The sequence below is a fragment of the Castor canadensis genome, chromosome 6 (genome assembly GCF_047511655.1).
Source record: "Castor canadensis chromosome 6, mCasCan1.hap1v2, whole genome shotgun sequence".
Lineage (NCBI taxonomy): Eukaryota > Metazoa > Chordata > Mammalia > Rodentia > Castoridae > Castor > Castor canadensis.
Window position 1 is genome coordinate 145,832,573 of NC_133391.1, and position 25,749 is coordinate 145,858,321.

General features: G+C 34.8%; 1 protein-coding gene across 3 annotated transcripts in view; it reads left to right on the forward strand.

Annotated features, from left to right (window-relative positions):
* Nadk2 (NAD kinase 2, mitochondrial) overlaps positions 1 to 25,749 on the forward strand; it is a 42,176-nt gene that overhangs the window by 10,670 nt on the left and 5,757 nt on the right. For 2 of the 3 annotated variants that reach the window (XM_020186120.2, XM_074077615.1), the window contains exons 2-11: positions 4,486 to 4,574; positions 5,415 to 5,503; positions 6,316 to 6,397; positions 11,797 to 11,880; positions 13,505 to 13,641; positions 16,350 to 16,428; positions 19,029 to 19,094; positions 20,384 to 20,479; positions 25,447 to 25,502; positions 25,629 to 25,682. In XM_020186120.2, coding sequence (XP_020041709.1) covers positions 4,486 to 4,574; positions 5,415 to 5,503; positions 6,316 to 6,397; positions 11,797 to 11,880; positions 13,505 to 13,641; positions 16,350 to 16,428; positions 19,029 to 19,094; positions 20,384 to 20,479; positions 25,447 to 25,502; positions 25,629 to 25,682 — 832 coding nt within the window. The remainder of the gene's footprint in view (positions 1 to 4,485; positions 4,575 to 5,414; positions 5,504 to 6,315; positions 6,398 to 11,796; positions 11,881 to 13,504; positions 13,642 to 16,349; positions 16,429 to 19,028; positions 19,095 to 20,383; positions 20,480 to 25,446; positions 25,503 to 25,628; positions 25,683 to 25,749) is intronic. The other variant, XM_020186121.2, reaches the window with a different exon arrangement.

Consider the following 25,749-nt stretch of genomic DNA (forward strand, 5'->3'; position numbering starts at 1 on the left):
TGAGAAGGCTTCTGGTGGTGGTGGTGGTCAGATTGTGGGATAGGTTAGTTAAAGACTTTTAAAGGAGTTATGTTAGAAAATCTGGAGGTAAGCTTTTGCATTAGTCGCTATGAGTCGATGTGGTCCAGAACTCAAGCAATGGCAGTATGAATGCATAGGACGGAGTTTGGAGAAAGTTTATGGTAGAATTATTCGGCTTTCTCAGTGACTTGCTGTCAATATTGAGTCTGAGGGAAGAATTAAGGATAGCAGCTATGTTTATTCAGACTAAATAAATGGTGCTAGTATTAACTGACACATGACACTCAGAAGAGCACATTTGAAAGGGAAATATATAGTCAAGTTTAGATCTGTCTGGGGAGATGTGTTAGAACTACTGTGGGTAGTAAGGAAAGGCATTTGAAAATTTGAGCAGTAGCTCAAGAGAGGGGCCTGGGCTGGCAGGATAAATTTCACAGTTACTAGCTCGTACTTGGTGGATCAGGTACTTGGGATGGGAAGGTAAATCAGGAAAAAAGAAGTGAGAGCAAATAAGAAAGCCAAAGATGCAACCTTGAGCAATACCCACATACAAGGGAGGAAGTAACAGAATTAGCAAAAGAATACAGAAATAGAAAGAGAAGGGTGGGGAAAGTGAAGGTAAGGACTGGGAGAAAGAGTAAGTGGACTAGAAATGACCAAAGGTAAATATCTGCATATATCTTAAGAATATGCAGGAGTCAGTGCTCACCTCTGATTGTGAGAGGTGAGTAGTAGACTTTGTAGCAGTTACTTAGATGCCACTAACCGTTTTAGGCAATTTTGAATGGGACGTAATACCAGTTAAGTGTGTACACTGTTAAGGGTGCTTAAATTATGCCCAGTGAGTCTATATAACAAACTGTCATGTCACAAGAGTTTTTGCATTTCTTACGTGTTAAATTTTTAAAAGACAGCTCTTTCATTTATTGAGTGTTCATGGCAATTGTGTAGAATACAAAGTCCTAATAATTAACTGGTAAAACAAGTTATAATTCTAATAAATTCAGTTTGGGCCAAGTAAAAATGTGAACTATAGTTTAATAAAAGTATTGTAGATTGTTTAGAAAATAGCCCAACTGTCACATCTGACCTTAAAATGTGGTAAATCTGTGCCCTCAGAATCCTTTCTTTTCATAGTGTGTTGTGTTTTAATAGTAGAACTCTATGGTGAGAAGAGATGTTGGCTTTTAGCAGTTTTTTTGTAGGTGAAACTTTTGCTTATACTGAAATCTGTCAGTCTGTAGACTTTTTTAGGTTCACCAGTGTCCCAGTACTTTTTCCCAGTGTCCTGTTAAATAATATATTTATTGATTTGTTTTTAATGAGAGAAGAATTAACAGAAGTTTTTGGAAAAAAATGTTAAAGACATACCCAATGTTGTGGAACATTACAGAATTGAGAATGAGTTCTAAATTCCTTTAATTTCTTTAGCCTTTTAATTATAAAACAATTTACAAGAATTCATGTGTTTGTTTTTGTCTGATTCAATTATGTTGTTAGATGTTTGAAGTCATGTTGTTTTCAGGGACACAACTACAAATTCCTACCAGCTTTTGTAAATTATACAAATATAGGAGCCAATTAAAGAATGATTTAAGACTTTGTGATTTATGATGTTTAAGTGATTTTTGTCTTATCTGCCTAGGTTAGCTAATTGATATTAATGAAGCTCAACCAACCAGCTAGAACTTTAGAGAAAATAATATAAAAACTCTTATTCTTGACCATAAGTAATTAGAAGAAATTTGAATGGGAATAAGAATTTATGAAGTGACATTTCTGTTTGTATGCTAAGTAGTCTGATACTAAGTGAACTTTAGTTTTGGAATTTTAGGAATTTTTGTGTTGCTAGCAATCATAGAGAACTCAATATTTTTAATTCTCTAAAACTTTCCCCCGTATAAATTCAGACCCCTTCAGCATCGCAAACCAAAATTCCCTAACACTCAACTGCTGAGTATCTTAATTTCCTGGAGCTTGCTGAGAACCAGGAAGTATGCACAGAGGTTTCTTAATCACCAAATAGAATTTAAAAGACTTATCCATTAAGGATTATGTCCTTTATTCCTGGGCACAAAAATTGGAACATAAGATTAAAAAATTTGGATGACTGGCAGAGTGGCTCAAGTGGTAGGGCATCTGCCTTGCAAGCATGAGGCTCTGATCAAACCTCAGGACGGCCAAAAAAAAAAAAAAAAAAAAATTGGACAGGGATTGAAGTCTAAGGGTCAGCTACTCTCACGTTTTATAAATAGCAAATCAGAAGCATAAATTTGGTGAAACTGTGCTAATAGGCTTCTTGTGCATTTGGATTAGTTCTCATTGTCCTTGGCAGTTTTCAGTGCTCCATTTAATACATTTGATTGAGCTCATCTCAGATGTAAATGAATAGTTTTCAGGTACTCAAATACTTAAATATTTAATTTTTAAAATCTTAATTTCTAGCTTTGTAAAGTGTTCACCCCTAAAGTGAGATCATGATCTGAATTTGTACTAGTCATAACTTTTCTGTTTCTGCTCATTTGTTCAGTTCTAACAAGGTAGAGATGGCCTGCTTTGTATGCATTGTCACTTACTTGGGTTATCTTCTCTGACATCTGCTTTTGCACTGTTGTTGCTTTTCTGAAACATGCATCCCCAGCAGCCTCCCCCCTCCAAAAAAAAAAAAAAAGGGTGAAATATGTATGAATGAATGAATTCAAAAAATACTGATCCAGTACATAGGCCCTGAGGGTACAGTGGTGAACAAGATAAGCTCACTGCTCTTTTGGTATTTATATACTAGTGAGGGGACACAAATAGATTAAAAAAAATACCCAAGATAATTTAGGCATGATAAATGCAATGAAGGAAACTAACAGGTTTTGGGATGGAGTAGTAAATTGGTGATGGTGGCTACCACAGCTCTAACAGTACCAGTCCAGCAACACCTGTGTCGCAGTGATCAGGCCATTCTCATGCTCCAAGACCACAAGACAGAGTTGGGCTGAGGCAGGGAGAGAACTCCAGCAAGTGCAAAGAAAAGGGTTTGTTAGAGAAGACTAGTGTAGAGAACGAGACAGAAAAATGAGGCAGGAGAGGGTGAGCTGAAGTCAGAGTTGCTTCAGAGAGTTGACAGGGAGCTCGTGCTTTATTATCCGTGCGTTAAAGGAGGGCGACGCATGCTGTATGTCCCTCTGTGGGAAGTAGCCTATAGGAGGACGAGAGCAGAAGTAGCCCAGATCAGCGTCTTGTGCAGTACCATGAATGTGATATCATGAGTGGTGGTAGTAGAGAGAGAGGTGTGCATGTATCAAACCTAGCATTTAGTAATTGGATGTGGAATTAAGAGAAAAGTAGGTATCAAGTTCGACTCTAGATTCTTGGCTTAAGTCATAGATGGGGAGTCCTTGGGTTAGAAAATTATGGGTTTGACTCTGTAGTTATCTTAAACAAGCAAAAATGTCATTTCATTTTCCTTTCTTTTGCAAAATCAAAGAACAGGAGGGAGGAACAGGTCCTGCCTTATGGGAGCTGATACCAGTAGGAGGGGGAGGAGGTGAGGAAAGGGTGAGGGTGTAGGAGGGTGAATATGGTATAAATACCGTGTTCACATGAATGTAAATGGGAAAAAGATACCTGTTGAAAATATTTCTTGAGTGGGGTGAAGGGGCAGAAAGGAGAATGATGGAGGGGGCTAAATTTAAGTATGATATGTTTGATTTATTGTAAGAACCTTTGTAAATACACAATGTACTCCTACCCAGCACAATCAAATAAAAAATAAAAATAAACACACATAAAAACAAACAAAAAGAGAAAATTGGAAAGGCAATAACATGCTTTTAAATTCTACTTGCATTCATTCCAGTGGGTACATTTTCTACTTTATGATAAAATGGATGTTCACTTAGCTTCTCCATCAACAGGTTACTTTATGAATTATTTTGAAGAAATATATTTTAAAAAGGATTATTAATGGTAATATAGTTATAAAATATTACTGTAGTCAACTAGGGAAAATAATTCTTGAATGATGCATGTCTGTACATCTAACAATTACCCTTTCTCAGGGAGCTAACCATCCCTTGGTTTAGATGGCCTAGTGTAAATTCCAAATAGAGTTCATAATTCTGAGCACAAGAGAGCAGTGAATCCAAGTGGAGTGAAGGTTAACTGCTTCTAATATTCTTAGTGTATCTTTGGTCTTTAGCCAGCAATGAGTATTATGTTTAAAAGTAATTAAAACATAAAACCTTAAGCAGTAAAGCATGCAAATTTTGATACCCTGTTGATTACATGATGCTAAAAACTTAAGGCTGCATCTGATATTAGAACTAAATTGTGATTTTTCTGAAATCAGGCTTTCTAATTCAATTTGAACTTACAGGTTTAAATTCTGTTTTACATAGGGCTTTTGAGTGACATGATTAATGTACATAATATTTCATATAGTAAAACAACATTTCTTTTATGTTGACATAGCTTGCACTGAAAGGCTCTAGCTACAGTGGACTACTTGAACGACATCATATTCATACCAAAAATGTGGAACACATTATAGATAGTTTACGGTAAGTCTATGGGATGGGATCTTGGGAAGTCTTTTATATTCAGGGCTTCCATTTTTATTTTGTCCTAGTAGCTAATCCTTAGATTTTTTTTTTTAAGTAAAGATTGCATGAGTAAGTGATTTTCAGAAAATTATATCAAGGATAATGTGCCTGATTTTATAGCTTTGTAAGGAAATTTTTATTGTGCTGTGGAAATTTTATAAGTATTTTCAATTTTTTGGTCTGCCACATAAGTGCCTTTTCTGCAGAGTTAATTTGGTACACAGCAGGCTTCAACTGTATATGTAATGTTCTGTTTCTTAGAATGGTAGATTATATGGTGTTCATTTATAACATTCTTTCAGTGTCTAAAATAACCATGATAGAGACTAAATGCAGCAATCAAAGAAGTTACATATTACAAAGTATTTTAGCTACTATTTCGTTGTTTGCCACTCAATGAATATTTGAATTTCAAATATCAGTTATTTGGTTCTATAATACAAATTGTGTTAATCTTCTGAACCATTCTTGGATAAAGTTAATCATCAGAAGGAGTAGAAAAAAATGAAATGAAATTCTGACCAATCAATATTGCTGTTTGTTAGTGGTTATACAGATGTTTTTAAAGCAAATGGAAACTTGGGTAGTCATTAACTTTTAACTTACTCATTTGCTTCCTGATCTGTCTGTTATAACTAAGTGAAAATGAAAGTAATTTTATAAATTTACAGCTAAAATTGTTTATGCAACGTAAATTTGTTTTACATTTCTATTGTAATCTGCATCTCAGAAAACATACCCTTATTAAATATGTGTTATCTGTGTATGTTTTATATATCATTTGCTTTTTAATCTTAGGAAAGAGGGAATTGAGGTTCGTCTAGTAAAGAGGAGAGACTATGACGAAGAGACTGTTCAATGGGCAGATGCTGTCATAGCTGCAGGAGGTAATTGTTTTATAGAGATACAGATGTTGGGATATGGAAATGCTCCTCAGTACTCAGTATCTCCTGAGGCTTTCAGAGTCCCACCAGAATGCAGACCTTTGGAGTTTTAGGATTAGTTTTAAAACAGATCTGTTGCATTTATACTGAATGATTCTGTGAGGTTCCATGTGTATATTTCTCTGTGTATATTTAAGGTATGCTTTTAATTTGAAATATAATTCAAAGGATTGGTTGTAATGTATTTTGGTTTAATTATGCCAGTCTTAATTTAAAAAGCTAGTTTAGTGATATTAACTTCCATCCCTCTTTGGTCCTTAAGTCTTTGCACTTACTTTTTTCCCCTGAGCTTTCTTGTTATTAGTGACTATTCTTTCTAAATCTTTAAATTGGCAGAAGTTGTTGGAGAGAAAAAAATCTCAAGTTGGGCATGGTTGAATATATTCTTACTAAAATAACATGAATTTGGACTGATGTTATAAAAGAAAAGTTTGGGGACTAAAGCAGTGGTTTCCAACTTTACAAAACTATACCTAAATTCAGTGGCATTACTGTCGCCTGATAGAGACCAGAGATGCCACTGCATATTCTGTAATGGACAGGACAGCCCTCCTGTCCATTTGCTGCCCAAGATGTCAATCCTGGATTGTAGTGGCGTAGGTGATACAAAGACACAGTAGGAAGAGGGGGCAGGGGCTTTGGCAGTCAGCAGGGAGTAGTGTGATTCTTAAAAGTACTAGTTTTCAAAATGATGATAAATCTGGTTTTAAAACAGAAGTCTGGTTATGTGTTATGCTTTGTTCTATGCCCTGTAGGTGATGGCACAATGCTTCTGGCAGCAAGTAAAGTCTTGGACAGACTTAAACCAGTTATAGGGGTAAACACTGATCCAGAACGGTAAGGAAAAGCATGTTATTTGTGAGGTTTTTTCTTTTTTTTTGGTATGTTATACATACAGGCAGTTCTATTGCTTTATATAGTGTCTATGATAAACCTTAAAATTTGGAAACTGTCTTTCTTTTGCCTACTGTAGTCACATTGTTGGCCTCTGTTGCTACAGGATTTTACTGTGGTATATGACATTTAAGTGGAAGCATTAATTGTTTCTGGCTATCATGAATGTTAGAACTGTGTTCCAAAAACAATTTAGTGATGACATTTAAGCATGTAGAGTTAATACTACCTTTATTATAGTTGTCTTCAATATAGTTGTTTTCAGGGACAGCTCTAGTTTTTAGTTCAGGCATAGAAATGTAGAAGTATTTTGCTCGCATTAACGGGATGGGACAGTCCTCACGTTTAGCTTCCCAGGCAGTTTGGGGATAGGATCTGTGGCAGACCTACCCCTTGACCACATGACCTGACCCCTTGACCACATGAATTTTTGGGATCTTTCGTGTTATTGAAGAAAGATGAGTTAAAATGATCCATCTTTTACCCTTTTTTTCCTGGGTCTCATTTATATTCCTGGTTAGGCCTGCACTGCTTTTTCTGGGGTGACTTCATTGCTTCATTGACTTAATAAACAGATCTATTAAATACACTATTGTTTCTTTCTTCCCTAGCTTCACTGACAGTTACCCTAACTTTATTCTAACCATTCATAGCCATGACCATACCTGGACTTTATAATCATCTGGAATTTCTTCATCTGTATAACCTCAGTTTCACCCTGACTACAGTCTCCTACCTTAACAGCAGTCTTATTCTCTCATCCCACTAAATCTGCCCTTTGAGTTAGACTGCTTAAATTCCCTCTATTCCCTTTACTTAATTATCCTTCATTTGTTTCCTTGATGGTTTCATATATATTTTAAAATCATTATCCTCTGTTAATCCCAGGTCAGTTTGACTATCATTCTTTTACTCATGTCATTTTTGAGAAGGTCATTCTGGGGGAAAAAATAATTGGAAACTTGGGCTTTGTAGCACTTCCAATTTGAGGTTGCTAGCACTTAGAACAGTTTCTTAATGTTGTCCATACACTTTGTAGCCCTCTTATCTTTCTTCCTCATTCCCTGTGGAGGCTATTTCAAGTGTGGCTATTTGTATACTGCTTGCATCTCTGCCTTCTTCTTTTAGTAAGCCCTTCTTGCTCCTTACAGAGGAAATGAAAGTCACTGGATTATAACTTCTTCAACTTTTCTCCCACTTAAAAAAATCTTGTCTGTCATTCATTACTTTTTTCTCTCTTCTTTGCATGAAGACTCCTATCTTTCAAGAATATTTGATAAATCCGTTACTCTCTCTCTCTTTCTCTCTTTTCTTTCCCTTTAACCCTAAGAAGCTTGGTATTTTTACTTCATCAATTCCCAGTACTGGCAAACCTTTGTATTCATTTCTGGATTTGCCCCTAAACAGTTCATTGATTCCGGTTTTGCCTTATAGACTGGTGGTAATCCTAGTTACTGAATCTCTGGACATTTTAGTCCTTGTGTTACTTGATTTCTGGGAGGTTTTAGTGCTACCACTTCCTTATTGTATCTGTGTTGCATTAACATTTATGACATCTTTTTCTTTCTATCTCTATGCGTACTTTTTTTTTTAAATCTCTTTAGAAGAACCTAGCTTTTTGGTCACTGCTTAATTCTGGTGGTTTTACATATTATATACTAGGTTATCTTTTTTCTCTTTCATTCTCTATACCATCTTCTTCATTCTTACCCTTAATCTCTTCTCCTCACTGTAACCAGTGATAATAATATAACTGCTCAGAATCTTATGGTAATGCCCATCTAACTTAGAATAAAATTTAATTCTTTACTATGATTAGAATGACCAACTCATCCTGCTTTTTCTGTGACTTTTCTAATTTTAGCACTGAAAATCTTACATCAGGAAATTTTCAGCTCCAGGCAAACTAGAGGACAGTTGGTCACCTTCATTATAACTTAATAAGGCTCTGCATTATCTGGCCTTGACTACTTTCTGTCCTTGTCTCCTATTAGTCTTTACTTCCTCCATGCTATTCTTACACATTGGCCTTTATTTAGATCTATTAAAAAGACAATATGTCTACAAATGATTTCTTTTTTCTTCATCATTCTCAATGAGTGGAATGATCACTAATGCTGAAGGTGTGACTACTTCTGACCCCATCATCCAACTGATCCTAAGTTCTAGGAATTCTACCTTTGAGTCCATCTCTTGCCATTTTCACTACCACTAAATGTAGCTCAGGCCTTAATAAATATTTGTTGTTTAAATTATTGCAATAACTTCTAGTCTTTTCCCTTCTAGCCCATTATACTTTCTAAAGTACAAGTTTGATTGTAGTCACTCCTTAATTAAAATCTTTTAGGATTTCCCTATGATCATCAGGATACATTGAAAAGCCCTTAGTTAAATATATGTGATCTTTCACCATCTGTTGCTTATCTGCTCATCTGCTCTTCTAGTTCATCCATTCTCATATACACACTGCATTCTGCAGCTAAAAAAACATATTTTGAAACCCTTTTAGGAACATCCTAGTTTCTTAAACACTTAGTGCAAAATGTCACTGAGCATATGCTGACACTGTGGCTGGAGACTCACTCAGGGATGCTTATGCTCTGGTGAGAGCCTTTGTTGATACATAAGACAGTGTATGACTTGAAGAAGTAAATGAAAGTTTTCCAGAATGCCCATGTTTTCTCATGCTTTATGTGCTTTCCAAGAGTGCCCCTGTGCTCTTGCCAAGTCTACCCTCAGCCCTCCCTTCAAGATGGAGTTAAAAATTCGTTGCTATAGTTCTTTTGTTCATCTGAGACTCTGGTGCCTCTCCTGGGCTCTGGCTGTACCTCCTGTACAGAGAGCACTTTTCCCTTCATGTTATTCTCTCCTTATTTGTCTCTTCAGTGAGACTATCAATTCTTTGAGTATAAGACCTTGTATTTTAACTTTTCTACTCCTGGCATAGTTTTATTTATAGTTGATAAGCAATAAATATTTGAAAAATGAGTGATTGATTAAATTATCTTAGGGAGCAGGCCTAGGACTTCAACCTAACTGAGTAAATATTCTATGTGTAAGTAATTGAGATCATTGATTCAGTATCTAGATTTTGATTGCCTTCAAAATGTGAGTTTAGAACCTTTTTTTTTTTTTGCAGTACTAGGCCTAATGCTTGCCAGGCAGGCACTGTACCACTTGTACCACTCTGCCAGTCCTCAGAACTTCTTAATAGCCTATTTTTATATCATGAAGAGAAGACATTCTTAACTTTAGTGATTTATAGTTTATTGAACTACATTTTCCTTTAAAAAGCTGGCTTAATGTTCATTGTGGGGATTTTGAAACTGGTGAGCAGAGGGTATTCTCCCTGTTTTCCATTTAGAATAGTAGATTTTAGAAGTGTTTTGTTTTCTTTTGTCTCAGGCAGACTTATTAGGTCTCCTTATATGTCTGCCTCAACTTGCTTGTCTTTTTCTTAGGTAGCACTGTGGTGTCTGTAATCCTTAAAAAAAAGTTGGATGTTAATGTTTAGCTTCAATGTCTTTTCTTCTCTATTATCAAATGTAGAATGAATCACTCCAAAATATAGAGGCTTGAAAGAGTTATTTCTTGTGAAATAATAATAGGTAGTGTTTTTTGTGGTTTCTTTGTGTCAGGAGTTGAGGAGCAGCTGGGTGGACTTGGCTTGGAATGAATCTTTCTTGGAGTGGTAGTCAGGTGTCAGTTGGGGCTGCAGGCATCTGGGGGCTTCGCTTGGGTTGCAGCGTGTTTCCAAGATGGCTCGCTCACATGGACTCTCCAAATTCAGCACTTCACTTCAGTCTGCCTCTCTGCGTTCTCCACCTACTCTACTGAGCCTCTTAAATAACATTTGAGTGCTTCATGTTCAAAATGGATACAGGCCTCTGGTAGCCGGCCTCAAGGTAGCCTTCTAGCTAGTATTACACCCTTATGTAGCTTCCTACCTCCCACACCCCCCATTTTAAAATTATGGCTGGCCTATGGGACCAACAGAACATGGTGTGACAGTTTGAGAATTTCAAGGCCAGGTCATAAATGGTGTATTTCAGCTTTGGTATTCTTCTTTTGGATTGTTTATTCTGGGGTGAGTCAGTCACCATGATGTGAGGTTGGTCAAGCAGCCCTATGGAGATGCTCACATGGAGAGGAATTGAGGTCTTCTGCCAATAGCCAGCACTGATTTGCCAGCCTTGAGCAACCTTGGAAATAGATCTAGTAGTCCAAGTCAGGTCTTTTGCATAGCCCAAGGCGATAATGACTATAACGTCATGAAGGATCCTTCTCGTCACAATGCTTTACACTGCAGTTGACCTTAGAAGGCATTATTTTATTAAATGATGGTTGACATATTTTATGCACTTACAGTGTTTAAGTATTATAGTCAATCTCAAAATGAAAAAAACTTAAGAGGCTTGGCTTGGTATGGTGGCTCCTGCCTCTAATCCCAGCACTCAGGAGGCTGAGGCAGGAGGATCTAGAGTTTGAGGCCAGCCTGGGCTACATCTTATTGACTCTCTTAAATAATGAAATTGGCTAGTCACAACTTTGCAAAACCTTTTTCTCTGCTCATTACATTCATTATCAGGAGTTTGTTTTGCCAGACCTGCTCTTAGCCATTCCTTCCATATTAAAACATCATAATAAATGATAATTATGAAGTTTTCTGGACGTCATTAAGGGCCATATGTTCTCATTTTCCTATAGCAGTTTATAGAGAATCTTGGCACCTTGTTATTTGCAATTATTTGTCTTAATTTGTTTTCTACATCAAGCTGTGAACTACTCAAAGGAGTTCATCCTTATATATGGTTTTGAATAAGTGAAAGATTATATTGGATTAAGCTTTCTCAGTTCTCTTTTCATTTAAGGGTATCTTAAATGATACTTTAAAAGGGATTATGTTTGATTCTTCAGAATAAGCTTTTGTGATTTGGTGGTTTAGTCACAATTTTAAAAATAAGGCAACTGATACTACAATGAAGTTAAAAGTTAAGTAATTTAAAGTAAGATGCAAGCATTCCACTATACCATTGGATAACTTTACATGGTAATCAGTAGAAGATTTTCTATTATTTTTGGCTTCACCATAATGTGGAAACTTAAGTATAATTCTCTGTCATTGCATTAAAGCTGAATGTGGACTGCTTCTATTTAATTGGGTTTTTTTGTTCTTATTGGAAGTATGTATAATTTTGTGGCAAAGATGATATAGAGAGTAGAAATTTTGAAAATTTCAAATCTGATTTTTATAGTTTAGTGATACTCTTTGAATTATATTTCCCTCTCAACCATTTTTCTTCTCCCCTTTTCACCACCCAAAACTCTCTTTTAAAACAAAGGTCTGAGGGTCATTTGTGTCTGCCTGTTCGGTATACACATTCCTTCCCAGAAGCCTTACAGAAGTTCTATTGTGGTGAGTTCAGGTAGGAATTTCTTACTGTTGTTCTTATTTTATGTTTTAGTAAGTATATGCCATTAATGCTGCTAAAACAGAAGAATCTGATAATATTTGGGTTACTGTATATTTATAACAATAGCCATAAAAGTAACACATTAGCCGAATCACAGACATATCTGCCTTATCTTCTCCTGGTCTAGTTGGAAGTAGGTAAAGAAGACTTGACAATGTTACTTGGCCTATAATTGCAAATGGAGGCTTTTATTCTTCAGTGAGATAGGATACTTTCTTAGCCTTGCTACATGTTCTTAGCTGTTAGATAGAAAGATAGTTAAAGGTGTTTGCTAAATTGAGGGTTCAAATTCTGAAATTTTATAATTCTGGAAATGATGAGTCCAGCCATGCTGAGATTCTAGATATCTTGGTTTTACACGTGAAGTCTATCTTATGCAGTGGGGGATGGGATTTTTAAAAAAAAAATGTTTGTTGCACTTAATCTGTTCAGGGATCAGACTGTCATTAAAAAGAGGCAAGTGGAGGGAGAAGTTGGGATATGGTAGAGCCATTTGTAATTGGCTATCCCAGATATTTGTGTTAAAAAAGTATATTTTATATATATATAAATATATATATTTTAAAAAAGTATATTTTTAGTTTTAATTGGCACAAATTTATGGGATACAGTGTTACTTTTCAATACATGCATACAATGTATAGTGATCAGATCAGGGTAATTGGCCTATTTATTCATTTCTGCATTGTGAATGTTTAAAAAAGTCCTCTCTACTAGCTATTTTGAAATACTAAGTTGTTGTCAGTTATAGTTAACTTATGTTATAGAACATAAGATATTATTCTTACTCAGCTGCACTGCAAAAATTTTGACTTCTCTAGAACCACTTAATTACCAGTGATTCCAGTCATTTCAGAAGTTTGGCACCTTTAGAAGTGACTAACTTATGATCACCAAGTGGGAATGTGTTTTTTTTTTTATACTTATCTGTCAAAATCTGTCCCTTAGCTTTTTATACATCAGTATTGGTTTTTGAAATCAATTAAACACTATTCATTTTTTCTTTGCTTTTACAAAAATACCACTTAATCTGTAGGTATGATAACTTTTCTTTTTTTACATAATCTGTTTTTGCTTTTATTATTTAAAAAAATGCATCATTATAAAATTTAGGGGATTTTTATTTAATCCAGCCCCCTGAACATACTTTTTTTTTTGGGTGGGACTGGGGTTTGAACTCGGGGCTTCTCACTTGCAAAGCATGCACAATTCTAGCACGATACTATTTTTATTACCACAGTACCTTCTTTTTTTGCATAATTTTTTTTGGTGAACAAGATAAAAGCTTAGATGTAGCTCAATATTTTGGACTTAATGGGCTCTTGATAAAGAGTTTAACTTTAATTCAAACTACTTGGGAGATTTTGTATAGATATGTTAGATATTTCCACTATAACTGAAAAGAGAAATACTGAAATCTGTCTTTGAGCAGACGCCTGTGAGTTTTAGGGCTTTTCGGTGTATTTCCACATGGATATGTAGCTTTGTAGTACACATTTTTAAGCTGGCGAAACTGTCATAATGTCTAATCGTTAGTGCGCTCTGTTTCAGCCTAACTTTTGTTCACTTTTCTAAGGTGGCTGTGGAGGCAGCGTATCAGGCTGTGCCTTGAAGGGACCGGCATAAACCCCATTCCTGTGGATCTTCATGAACAGCAACTAAGTTTGAATCAGCATAGTCGAGCCTTCAACATTGAAAGGGTTGATGATGAAAGTAGGTAAATTGGGAATTGGAATTAGTGTTTGGGTCAATTCTTAACTTTTAGTTCCTTTGACCTCTAATTTTTTTAGGCAATAATTCATAGTTAACTTATTTTTAATGCCACTAACAACACTTAAGGTACAGCGAACTACTTTTTGATAAAATTTATTATAATTAGAATCCAAAGTAAGAAATATAGTATCTATCTAGAACTGTTTTGACACGACAGGTTAGAAAATTACTTGATTAGGGAGGGATTTTAAAGTACCTGACAGGGTAGTCAATGTTTAATGAAAGATACTAGTTCTTAATCTTGGAAATGTCCAAAAAAAAAAGACAGTAAATTAATTGTTTTCATCAGCACCTTATAATTTTAGGAAAGCTATAGATTGGTATACAAGAGTTATATAAAAAAACAAAACCTATACACATAGTAAACAATGGTTTTATACTCAAGGTGATCATATCTGATTAATGGTAGTTGTAGAAAAAGAACAGAACAAATGTTCAAAACAATAATGAAAGAATATTTAGGCAATAATCTGAATTGAAAGGATCCACATGTGTTTAGCTTAATTAGGGGCAGTGGGTTCCAAACCAAGGCATGTCAGAATTCTAGAGATGAAACTTCAAGGAAGGAGGAAGTGATAGTGGTGGTGATTCAAGGAGTTTATTTGATAATAAAGGATCTGGAATCAGGATAGTTTCAGATTTCTCCATAGCAATGCTGGACATTGCTATTATTGTAATTATTATATTACTGTTATTACTGTTCAATTATGTGGTATTTACACTATGTTTAGGTACTATTCTTAGAGCGCTTTTTTTGTTAAGTTTTTTTTTTTTTGGATAGCTTCATTTTTCTGAGAAAAAAAGTTCAGAACCATTGCAAGTTTGCAGGAAACGTTTCCTAGTAGGCTTCCATTGGAGAGTCTTGAATATAGGAGTATGTTTGAGATTATAAATACATTACCAAGTTTGATCCCTTATTTAACTTTCTAATTTAGAACAAAAGATGAGAGAAAAAGTTTAAAAAAACTCTTTCAACTTAAACTTTAAAGAAATGAAAATTTCTACCTTATATAGTATAGCCTATCCTTCTCTAGGATGTATTTGTGTATAAATTGTAAAGAAGAATTCATTTGTATTAAAATACCTTCAAAAGGGGAAGGTGGGTTTATTTATTTTCCTTTTAAATTTTAATGATACGAACTTGTAATTCTTATTTGCAAGAATACAATCATATTGTGAAGTGAATTGGTTTGATAAGCAGTTACAGATATATCAGCATCTTAATATAATAAAGATTTATTTCTAGCTCATCTCAGTGTCCAGGGGGGCTTTCAGGCAGCCCTGGGCCCTTCTATATGGGTCTTGCCATATTCTAAGGCCTCTGAGTCTTATGTAGGTAGGTAGTAGATACAGAGAGCATGGAGGATCTTAAGGAAGTTTTAGGAGCCAGGCTGTTTCATTACTTTTGCCTAGAAATGGACTGGTAATGGGTTGACCACCATCAGTCACATGGCTCTACCCAGTGCAAGTAGACCTGAAAATAACATCTAGCAATATGAGGATGTGAGAGAATGATACAGTGTAGCAGTGTCTATCACTAGTTTAACAATTCTGTATTTAAAAATACTAATTATAACTGTGTGATCCATTTTCTTGGATGGAAAATTGTTAATTAATACTGAGTTAAATATCTTTTAATGTCTTATTGAAGCAATAGGTGAAGTTTGGTGATCAGTTAGCATGAAAGAAAATATAAGCAGGATTAAGATGAATGAGATTTGAAGCAGATCTCTTTCTCATGTGATAAGAGTTTTGAGATGAAATTCAATAAACACACATTAAAAATGTAATTAGGAAAAATGGGGGTAGAAGTCGAAAATGAAGAATATATAAAAGAAAAATACATGTTTACAGTTTGATAGAGTTCAGATTTATTAATATTTAGTGAGTGCCCACTATTGAACAGTTACAGAAAATTCCATGGAGATAGATTCTAAAACAAACTCACTAATCTCCTTATTTTAAGGAAAATAATTTAAATAAATTATATAGTTCTTTTATGTTTGTTAAACTATTGTCCTGAGATTGGGTATATCTAGTAGCAAATGAAGATAGTTTCTACAGTTAGTCCATTTTACAGTTTTAAATGCAATTACATTTGATTAAACATAAAATCTTTTTTTTTGAAATTTCCTTTTTTAGTTTTGGTGGTACTGGAGTTTGAATTCAGGGCCTCATGCTTGCTAGGAAGGTGCTCTACCACAAAAATCTTTTTTATATAGCTTTGTGTGTCAAGCTGTTTCTACTGTCTGTTATGAGCTTGATCTGATAATTTAGGCAAATAACAAGTGCTCAGCAGATTCTTGTTAATTATAATAGGAACTTTTATATTTGAAAGAATGGTTGTTTCCTTTAGGAAATAATAATCCAGAAGAAATGGGGAAAATGTAATGTTCAATTTAGCAAATGTGTGAACAGAAGAACATAATCATGCTACCAAGTCAGGGGAGAAGATCAGTGCTTATGCTGGTGACAGTGGTGGTTTAGTATATTCAGTATCTAATATGTATTAGGTCTCTATTGCTGCATAATAAATTACCCCCAAATTTAGCATTGTAAACATCAATATTTATAATCTCACACAGATTTTGAAGGTCATTTCTCAAATTTAAGGCGCTGTCTTGGATTTTTCCCCCCTATTTCTGCAGGGTCTGAGGCTTCAGGACCCCAGCTTTTGCCAGTGAGAGCACTAAATGAAGTCTTCATTGGAGAGAGTCTGTCTTCCAGGTAGCTTGTGATCTTGATCTTGAGTGTGGAATTTAATGTTTTAGTACTTTAAGCTATTTATTTAATTACTACAACTTGGCTCAGGTATGTGTAGAAATTATTTCCAATTCCATCATATGTGCCAACACATATTAAGAGAAAAGAACATTCTGTACTGAAAAAAGTGTGAAACCCTATATTAAAAGTTATTTAGATTTCTGGGGCTGGAGGCAAGTCTCAAGTGGTAGAGTGCCTGCTTTGTAAGCGTGAAGCCCTGAGGTCAAACCCCAGTCCCACCAAAAAAAAGTTATTCAGGTTTCTTTACTGTACTACTTTCCAGTGCTCTTATTGTGTAGGTGCTTTATAAATGTTTAGGGGACTGATATACTAGGTGTACATATGCAATTAATATAAAACTTAGAGACAGCCCATATTAAAATTTGTGCAGTAGAGCCGAGTGTAGTGGGTATGTCTGTAGTCCCTGCTATGTGGGAGGCAGGAGGATTGCTAGAGCCCAGATATTCTAGGTCAGAGTAGGCAACACAGTGGGCCATGGTCTCAGGAAAAAAAGGGAAATAAAAGAAGCTCTTTGTTTACTATCTTAGAATCCTTTTAATTGGTTTGTTTGTTTGGTTGTTTTTATGTAGGATTTAATTAAGAATCACAGGTTGCATTTGGCCATTGTGGTCCTTTAAGAATAGTTCTATAGGCCTACCCCACCCCTGTTTTGTCATTAATGATAGTAATACTTTGGGATAATCTAAGCCAATTTGTTTGCAGAATATCATTTATTTTATATTTGTATGATTTTTCTTACATTGCTTAAGATTCAGAGTAGGCATTTTGACAGAATGCTACTACATAGGTGGTGATGTGCCTTTTTAGTGCCACATCATAAGGCAAATGTATTGACAGTTCAAGATTCTAATCATTTGGAGTATAAAAATGTAGCACTGACTAATAAAAATCTGTTTTATGTGATTAAATATAACTTGGGCCAAAGTTGGCAACAATGTTTTTGGCAAAATTTTTTGTGTAACATAGTTAACAGATATAAAATGAATACCGAAATGTAGTTAATTTAACTCTCACTCATACTTTAGAGCTTCCCATTTTTGTAAATGTACCTAAGTTATGGGTAGAAGACTGGAAGTGAATTTTATGTCCCACTTTCCTGCTGCGAGAACCATGTGATCTTTGGAAGTCATATAATCGATTCCCTAGTTTTCTGAACTTCTGGAACTTTTAGTAATCTTGTTTGTCGCAACTTACATCCTTTCATAAGGAGTTTAATTATGGTGAGAAAATTTGTCTTATGTAAAAAAGAATGCACATTTTAGCCAGTAGTAAATAAAGTTTTATAATCAACTTGGGCTGTATTAAAAAGAATGAAGCCTAATTCAGCAGAATTATTTGAATGATCTTTGTGAATTATAATTATTTTGTATATAATATTGAATATATTTAATAAAAGTATATGGTATACCTGTTATGTATAATGTGTGAAAATAGGGATACAGAGATGAGTAAGATGAAGGTAGTAATATCTTAATTTTTGAAGGGTGTAATAACATAATTTTTACAAATGTTAAAAGTAAAATTCTATTCAAAGAAATAAAGACAACTAAAAAATATACTACATTGTAAAAATGTATTTAACATAAGATATCCTGTACTTAAAGGTTTTTCTTTTGCTGGATATCAAGTTTGAAGCAATATGGAAATGAGTAGTAGGCTCTACTATGTGATAGAAGAGAGGAAAGTGAAACTAATTAGAGATATAGTCTAGTTCTTACTGCCAAAGACATAAGACAGAGGAGAGCAACAACTATAAGCAAGATTGGAGAAAGTCCATTAAATTTAATAGATGACAAAGGTAAAATGTCTTGGGAGTTTGTTTACCCTAGGCAACCCATTTATGGCTTATTTTATTCTGTTTGTATATTGTAAAGGTTGTATGATTAACTGAGAGCTTCTACTAGCACTGCTTTATACTTTGTATTTACTAAAACATTAAATAACTTGTAGTAGGAGGAAAACTGGGACTAGATGCAGACTCCTGGGGATTCAGTGAAGTCCCAAATGGTGATGTCTGATGTTGCTTCTTTTTTTGTTCTTTGATGTCTCATCTTTTATCTTACTAAGATAAGACCCACAGTGGTTTGGTTTTTGATGCTGTTGAACCTAATTTAACTATTGTGGAAGTACTAGAATTTACTTTTAAAGATTTCCATGATTGTAAGACCTTTGACAGAAAGAAAATGAGCACTTATAGAATGCCTGCTCTGTGTCAAGCTGTGAATATTGTGTATATTATTTCATTTAATGCTTACAGCAAATTATAAGAAAGGTAATCATATTTGAAAGAGTTGAGATATACAGGGTTCAAATAACTTGCCCACATCGTGTAACTAGGTAGCATCAGAACTGTGGATAAGCCCATTATTTCTGATTCTGGACCCTGTGTTGACACTTCACTATGCTCCAGAAACTGAAGAGCTTTGCTTGGAAAATACGAAGTGCAGCAATATTATTCCTGCCTCATTTATAATGTTCTTAGATTTAAGAACATTTTAAAAGCCCAATTTTTTTTTTCTTTTCTCCTATTTGTTCTAACCTAGAATGTCTTATTCTTGGGCTGTAGCAGTGGACAATTTAAGAAGAAGTGTACCCACTCTAAAGGGACTGTGAGTTTTATTGCTGCCTTAAAAAATAATTTCCCCAAAACCAAAAAATCTGTGAATTGACTAATCTCAATGAACCTGCATGTGAGAATGACACTAAATTTGCTCATAGTTTTTGGGCTCAACATCTTTCACCTGACTCTACTTTTCTTCCTATCCACTTCTGCTTCTCTTTTCCCCACCCCCACTTACGCTAATCTTTTTCTCTGCTTGATTCTGGCAGAGTAGCAGGCATTTCTGTGGATTTGCTGGCTTGTTTGTACATTATAGTCTCCAAATGTGCATTTTCTAGGAAGATATAACTAAGCTATGAAATAGATTAAATGTGAATATCAGGTCTACTATCTTTTATTTGTATGAGCAATACTAACTTCAGAGAAAAAAATGAAATCTTTACAAATTAAGAGTTTGCAAGTAAAGTTGAAAGGGTTACAATAAGAGATAAATTATTCATAGAGTATTAGTGTTTGCAGGCATGTCTAATAATTGTCATTATTTTGAACACCTGTGTTGTATTAAGGATTTTATTTTAACTTTTTCATTGGCTGAAAAAATAAGCAGTGTTATTCAGTGACACCATTATTTTAAGATAGTCTACAAAGTAGGCTTTTATGTATTTCAGAAGTTCTTTGAATAGTTATTAATGATTTACACATTCAGTGAGTTATAGTGTCCTTTTTGCTGGTGTCAGAAAATCCATTTGATTATTTATGAAGTATTTTAAGAAATGTAAATCTTTCAAGAAATTAGTTCTAATTTTATTCCAGGTTTTGTCCACTAATTTAGAATTGGTTGAGAATTTTCTATACAACTTTGTTATCTTTTAACTTGCTACCAATTCAAAAGGTACATTAGCTTATAACTTAAGAAACAAGAGTTTAGCAGAAACTATTGGTAACACAAAGAATTAGATACAGATTTGAATATATTAAGGACTATCTACCAGAAATGAAACTTACCTAAGAATGGTATTTTTCATTTTGAAATGAAGCTCTGTGTTACAGTCCATAAAAGAAGTAGCAGCAATGCTAGCAAAAAGGCTCCTGCTTGAAATGCTAAAGTATCAATAGAAAGGAGAATATAGAGAAGAAAGGTGTGCAGACATGCACAAATTTTTTCCTTCTAACTTTTCTACTTAATTGGCATTAGAATTAGGACCATGATTTGTGTGCCTACTAAGTCAGATATTTCTTGGTCAAGTTGACTTAGATTTCATAATCCTGAAGACTATATTTGTTTTATTTACTATGAACCATAAGCTCAGCAAACAGTTTTATATTCTCAATTTATAGGGCTTCCTACTATGAAATTTCAGTTGATGACGGCCCATGGGAAAAACAGAAGAGTTCTGGGCTCAATTTGTGTACAGGAACAGGATCAAAAGCCTGGTGAGTAACTTGTGATGTTGTTTATCAGGTTCTGCTTTGTCATCCATTGGGTCTAGTAGGACCACCTTGACTTCTTGGATTGCAACTATAGCTTGGATTTGGGCATTATTTTATCATTATTGAGTCTAATGCACTAGGTCTGAAAAGATAGGAAATGAGAAGTTGTTTGGGAGACTGTATTGCTTTTTGGAAGTAAAGAATATTATAAATAGTGAAGAAATGATCAACTCAAAGTATAATACAAAAAGGCTGAAAATTTGTACCTTAAAGGCCTAACTGGACTCAGCCGGGCTCCCTGTATTCTCTGTAACCTCCCTGTGGGTAGTCTTTCTTCTTTTTAGTACATATACCTGATGCAGATGCATGCATATCTGTAATTGTCTTTTCTCCTGAGTCCAAGCTCATATTCTAAAGTTACCTGCTGGATAGGATGTCAATATCACATCATTTTCAAAACATTTAAAACTGAACTTGTTTTTTCCCCCATATTCCCTACACTGCTTAATAATATCACTAATTACCCAGACTCGATGCTCTAAAGGAAAAACATTACTGCTTAAAACCTCCCTCTTATCTTTCAGTCTTCTTCATTTTGCCTTCCATATAGCTTAGACTCTTAAGTCCTGTGCATTGCACTTTTCAAGTCTTTATCTACCTTTCTTAGTTTCTCCTGCTGCTGCTTTGGTTCAGGTCCCTGTCTTTTTTGTGGATATTCTTTGTGCCTCAATTTTTATTCTTCTGGTTGTCATCTGTATTGTACCAACAGAGTAAATATTTCTTAAGCATAGATAAGTCTGACTGTTCTTTGCCTTAAAACGTTTATTGACCTCTGACTAATCATTTCATTTAGTCCTCCATGTAAGGTCTGTCAAATATGGCCATGGGTATCTCTTACTGGATAGTAGAGACACCATTGGCTACTTGCAATTCTCAGCACATGCCTTGTTCTCTCATGGCTTTTTGTTTTTGTTCATTGTAACTTATTCCTGCTTTGAATGTCTGAACACTCTCCACTTTCTATCCAATAGCTAAAAATTCCAGTTTTCAAATGCCATTTTCTTTATTAATTTTCTTCATTAATGCTCTCTTCCATTCATAAGCACAATGAATTAATCCCCCTTTTGTCCTTCCCCAAAACTTTTCTCATAATACTATATAGTACCTGTTAGTTATGTTAGTACTAGATTAGTTTGACCAACTTAAGGAATTTAAGATTGTGACTAGTGTTTTTTTTCCCCTGCTTAATTTTGTATGCATACACAGTACCTGATATCTATTCATGCAAATAATTTTTTGAAGGAAACACTACATGCTCATAGAAATAGCAAGAACAGTATGTATAAAAGTGATTTTTATCTGGGTTTGGTGACATACCTGCAATTCTAGCACAGGAAATTGAGGCAGGAGGATGGTGAATAGCGAGACCTTGTCTTTAAAAAGCCCCCAAAACTATGATGTTAAACTTGAATAATTTAAATGTTATTTCCTTTCAGCATGACTTTTTGTTGTGGAAACATTTTAGTTTGTAAAAAAGTAGACAAAATAGTGTAATGAATCTCCATGTACTCATTAGGAAGGTCAGTACTTACCAACTCGGGCCTAATCTTATTTCTGCAGTATACTAACCTTACCCACCTTCTTTGTCCTGTATTGTTTTGAAGTAGTTTTCAGACATCATATCATTTCATTAATAAATATTGAGTAACTTTACATCTTTTATTTTTAAAGCTTAGTCTTATATTTTGGAAAAAATGATTTTTTTTCTTGTACTGCTGGGGTTTGAACTCAGGACGTTGTCCATGCTGGGCAAGCCAAATGAGAATTATTTTAAAAGATAGGTTCACGTTTCATTTTCCTGAGGGCTAATGACTTTTCCAATAATTGTTTAAGAAATAAATCTAACAATTGACGTTATAAAATTATTTTATAACTATCTTACAGACTAAATCAGAAACATTACAATTAACAGCATTCATCTTTCATGACGGCGTCTTTCCTACTGAGCATGGTATGCTACTTGTTGAAAACTGGAATGACAATTATGAATAGTTCTCCAGATTCTTGCCCTCTTCTTTCCCCTGATCTCATCCATAAGAATGAGCATAGTCACACAATTGAAGGGTACTGCCTGGGAGTTAGGAGGGCTGGCTAAGTCACTGACTAGCTTTACAACTGTGCACAAGTTTTCTCATCTGGAAGATAGGGGAAACCTAACAGATGTAATAGTGTTACTTTATCTTCTGAACTTCTGTTTATGTTCTGATACATTATGATACAAGCTATCAGTTATTTAGTTCTTGCTACTTAATACCATCCTAGACACTTCTCATACATTGATCCTTATAGAAATTCTGAAAGGATATAGTAGATACCCTTTTTATAAAGGAAGAAGTTAAGGCTTAGCAAGGATAAATATTTTGATCAAGTCACACAACTAGAAAGTATCAGTGCCTCTAATTTGTTCCATTATAATTTCAGTCCTCTGGCAACTATGGCCCCTGTTCCCATACATATAGCCTTGTGACTGAGTTCTAGGTGAAAGAATTAGAGTGGATATGATGGACAACACTAAGCACAGTTCACCAGTCTCCCATGGGGATACCCCACAGTCTTCTTCCTTCTGTGTTTTATGTAAATGAGCACAGCAACCTTAGAGCCATGTTTAGCAGATAGCAGGGTCACAAGATGGCAGGAGCTTGGCTCCCTGAATAGCTGCGTGAAAGAGAGTCACCTGTCATTTAGGAATGCCCACTCTGGACTTCATGGAAACAAAAAACACCATATGTTTCAGTTAGTTTTTTCTTAAGACTGCTCCCAGTCCTTCTCCTCATCTATTTTGCCTGCCAGACTTCATTAAGGATGAGGAGATGCTTTCATGAGGTGGAACTGTAGTAGCTAATGAAGAAGATGCTCAACTTGACTTCTGAAGTTGTTATCTTTGATAGTGGTTATATCTGGTTTCAGATGGAAGTTTTGCAGAGTGGTGAAGGTCGCAGACATCAGAAAAAAGTTGTCATTGCCGAAGCCAACACTTGTATAGGCATTTAGTTTGCCCTTGATGTAGAGTGTAACCAAGGTAGAGGGAATTGCCTGAGGTCCAGTTTACAATCACAGGAAATCTTAATCTGACTCCAGAAGATTTTAGGGTTGGTTTTTGACTTAACTAATAAGTCACAGTTTTAGTAATATAAGACTAAGTTCTTATAAGACCTTTGTTCTTATAAATTGTCTTTACTGTAAGCAGATACTAGTTTCTAAAATCTTATGTCCTTCATATATTTTAATTCAATAGAACCTTAATAAAAATAGTTCATTTTTATGTTACATTTGAGTTTAAGAATTCCTAAACAATCTTCATCCAATAATGTGGGTATTCAGAGGAAGTCAAATTTAACTCATACATCTCCCTTTCTTTTTACATCTTCATTCAATGGTGAGTTCTTGCAATAAGCCAGTAACCTAAGTGCCTTATGGTTTATAGTGTATTAACAGCAAAACTAACAAGATATTAAACAATAAGAGAGTTTGCATTGCATAATAAATCTGAGGAAAGGTACAGATGCAGGAAGGAGCTTAGTTGGTTGGATTGTGAAATTGCAGGGTCGGATTGTGGAACATGTTATAGCCACCTTAAACTTTTATTTGGCTTACTGGGTTTGAACTCAGAGCTAGGCAAATGCTGTTCCATTTGAGCCACACCCTCTCTTTGCTTTAGTTTGTTTTTTAGATAGGGTCTCATGGTTTTGTCTGAGCTGGCTTTGGAGCACGGTCCTACTTCTGTCTCCTGAGTAGCTAGAGTTACAGGCATGTGTTGTACACAATCATGCCTGGCTTGTTTTTGAGATGAGGTCTCACTGACTTTTTGCCCCCGCTGGCAAACTGCTTTCCTCCATCTCTGCCTCCTAAGTAGCTGAGATTATAGACATGTGCCACCATCCCTGGCCCATTTTATATATGTGCGTCCGTGTATGTGTACATACATCTATTTTAAGCTAAGGGATTTGTCCTATAAACAGCCAATTTTTAGTCTAAAATTGTTTTTGCATTTTTCCTTAAAAGAATGTTTGAAGTGTTTTTGAATTTGTCCAAAGGTGAGAGTATAGGGGATAACTCCCACTCCCATTCAAAAAGAATCGAGAGGCAGTGCTTTAGGCTTAGAGTTGTGCTGGCTCAGTGTGTTGTTTCTGTTCAGAGATTGTCTATTGAGGCCACGGAACAGGAATTGTGTGTCAGTAGAAGAATTCTATTAAGTATTGAAGTTTTTTAAAAACTTTTCTTAATGATCTTTATAGACTGCAGAGCAGAAATATTTGTAAAAGTGATCCAATTTTTTGCTAATAATTGTTTTTGAGTGGTTGAAGAAGGCGTTATATGTGTGCATTTCTCACCTTCAAGGGAACTGTTTATAATTTGAAGAATTGTACATATATTAAAAAGTACAAGATGGTAACACAGTGAAAAGCTGTGTCCCTTTCATATCTCTACTACTAATATATGTATTATTTCTGCCTTTTGTTTTTAACTTACATTTTGGTTATCCTTCCATATCAGCATTTATAGTTATTCTTTTTAATATCATAATGAGTACAATAATATAATTTATTTAACCAGCCTCTTATGAATATATCTGAGCTGTTGTGCAATTATCAGCAATGCTTCAGTAAATTTTCTGGTATGTGTCTCTGTGCATGATATGTAGAAGTGCATTTTAGGATAAATTGCTAGATTGAGGAATATGTTCATTTTAAGTCTGCAGAGCACATAATTATTTTCGAGCTGTAACTTCTATATTTCTAACAGTATACCCACATACCCGTGCCAGTATATTACTAATCAGTTTTAACTGTTCATTAATAACTGTCTTAATAATTTCTAAGAATTCTTTATATATTAAGTAGATTCATTTTTCATTTCAAAGACGCTTCTAAAATTAAAACAAAGAATTACATGATTTTTCTTCTTTCTAGGTCATTCAATATTAACAGGGTTGCAACTCAGGCTGTAGAAGATGTTTTAAATATTGGTGAGTACCAAGACAACTATTATGTTATAATATGATTACAACATGCTATATAATGTATATATGTTACTATATATTGACTGTTACGATATTAAATACTTAATGAAGATTTTTACCTTCTTTTGATAGCGAAACGACAAGGACATTTGAATCTTCCGTTGAGCAGAGAATTGGTAGAGAAAGGTCAGTACCAAACGATATTAATTACTAATAGTTTAATTTAGTTCAGTATGTTTTGACAATGATGGCC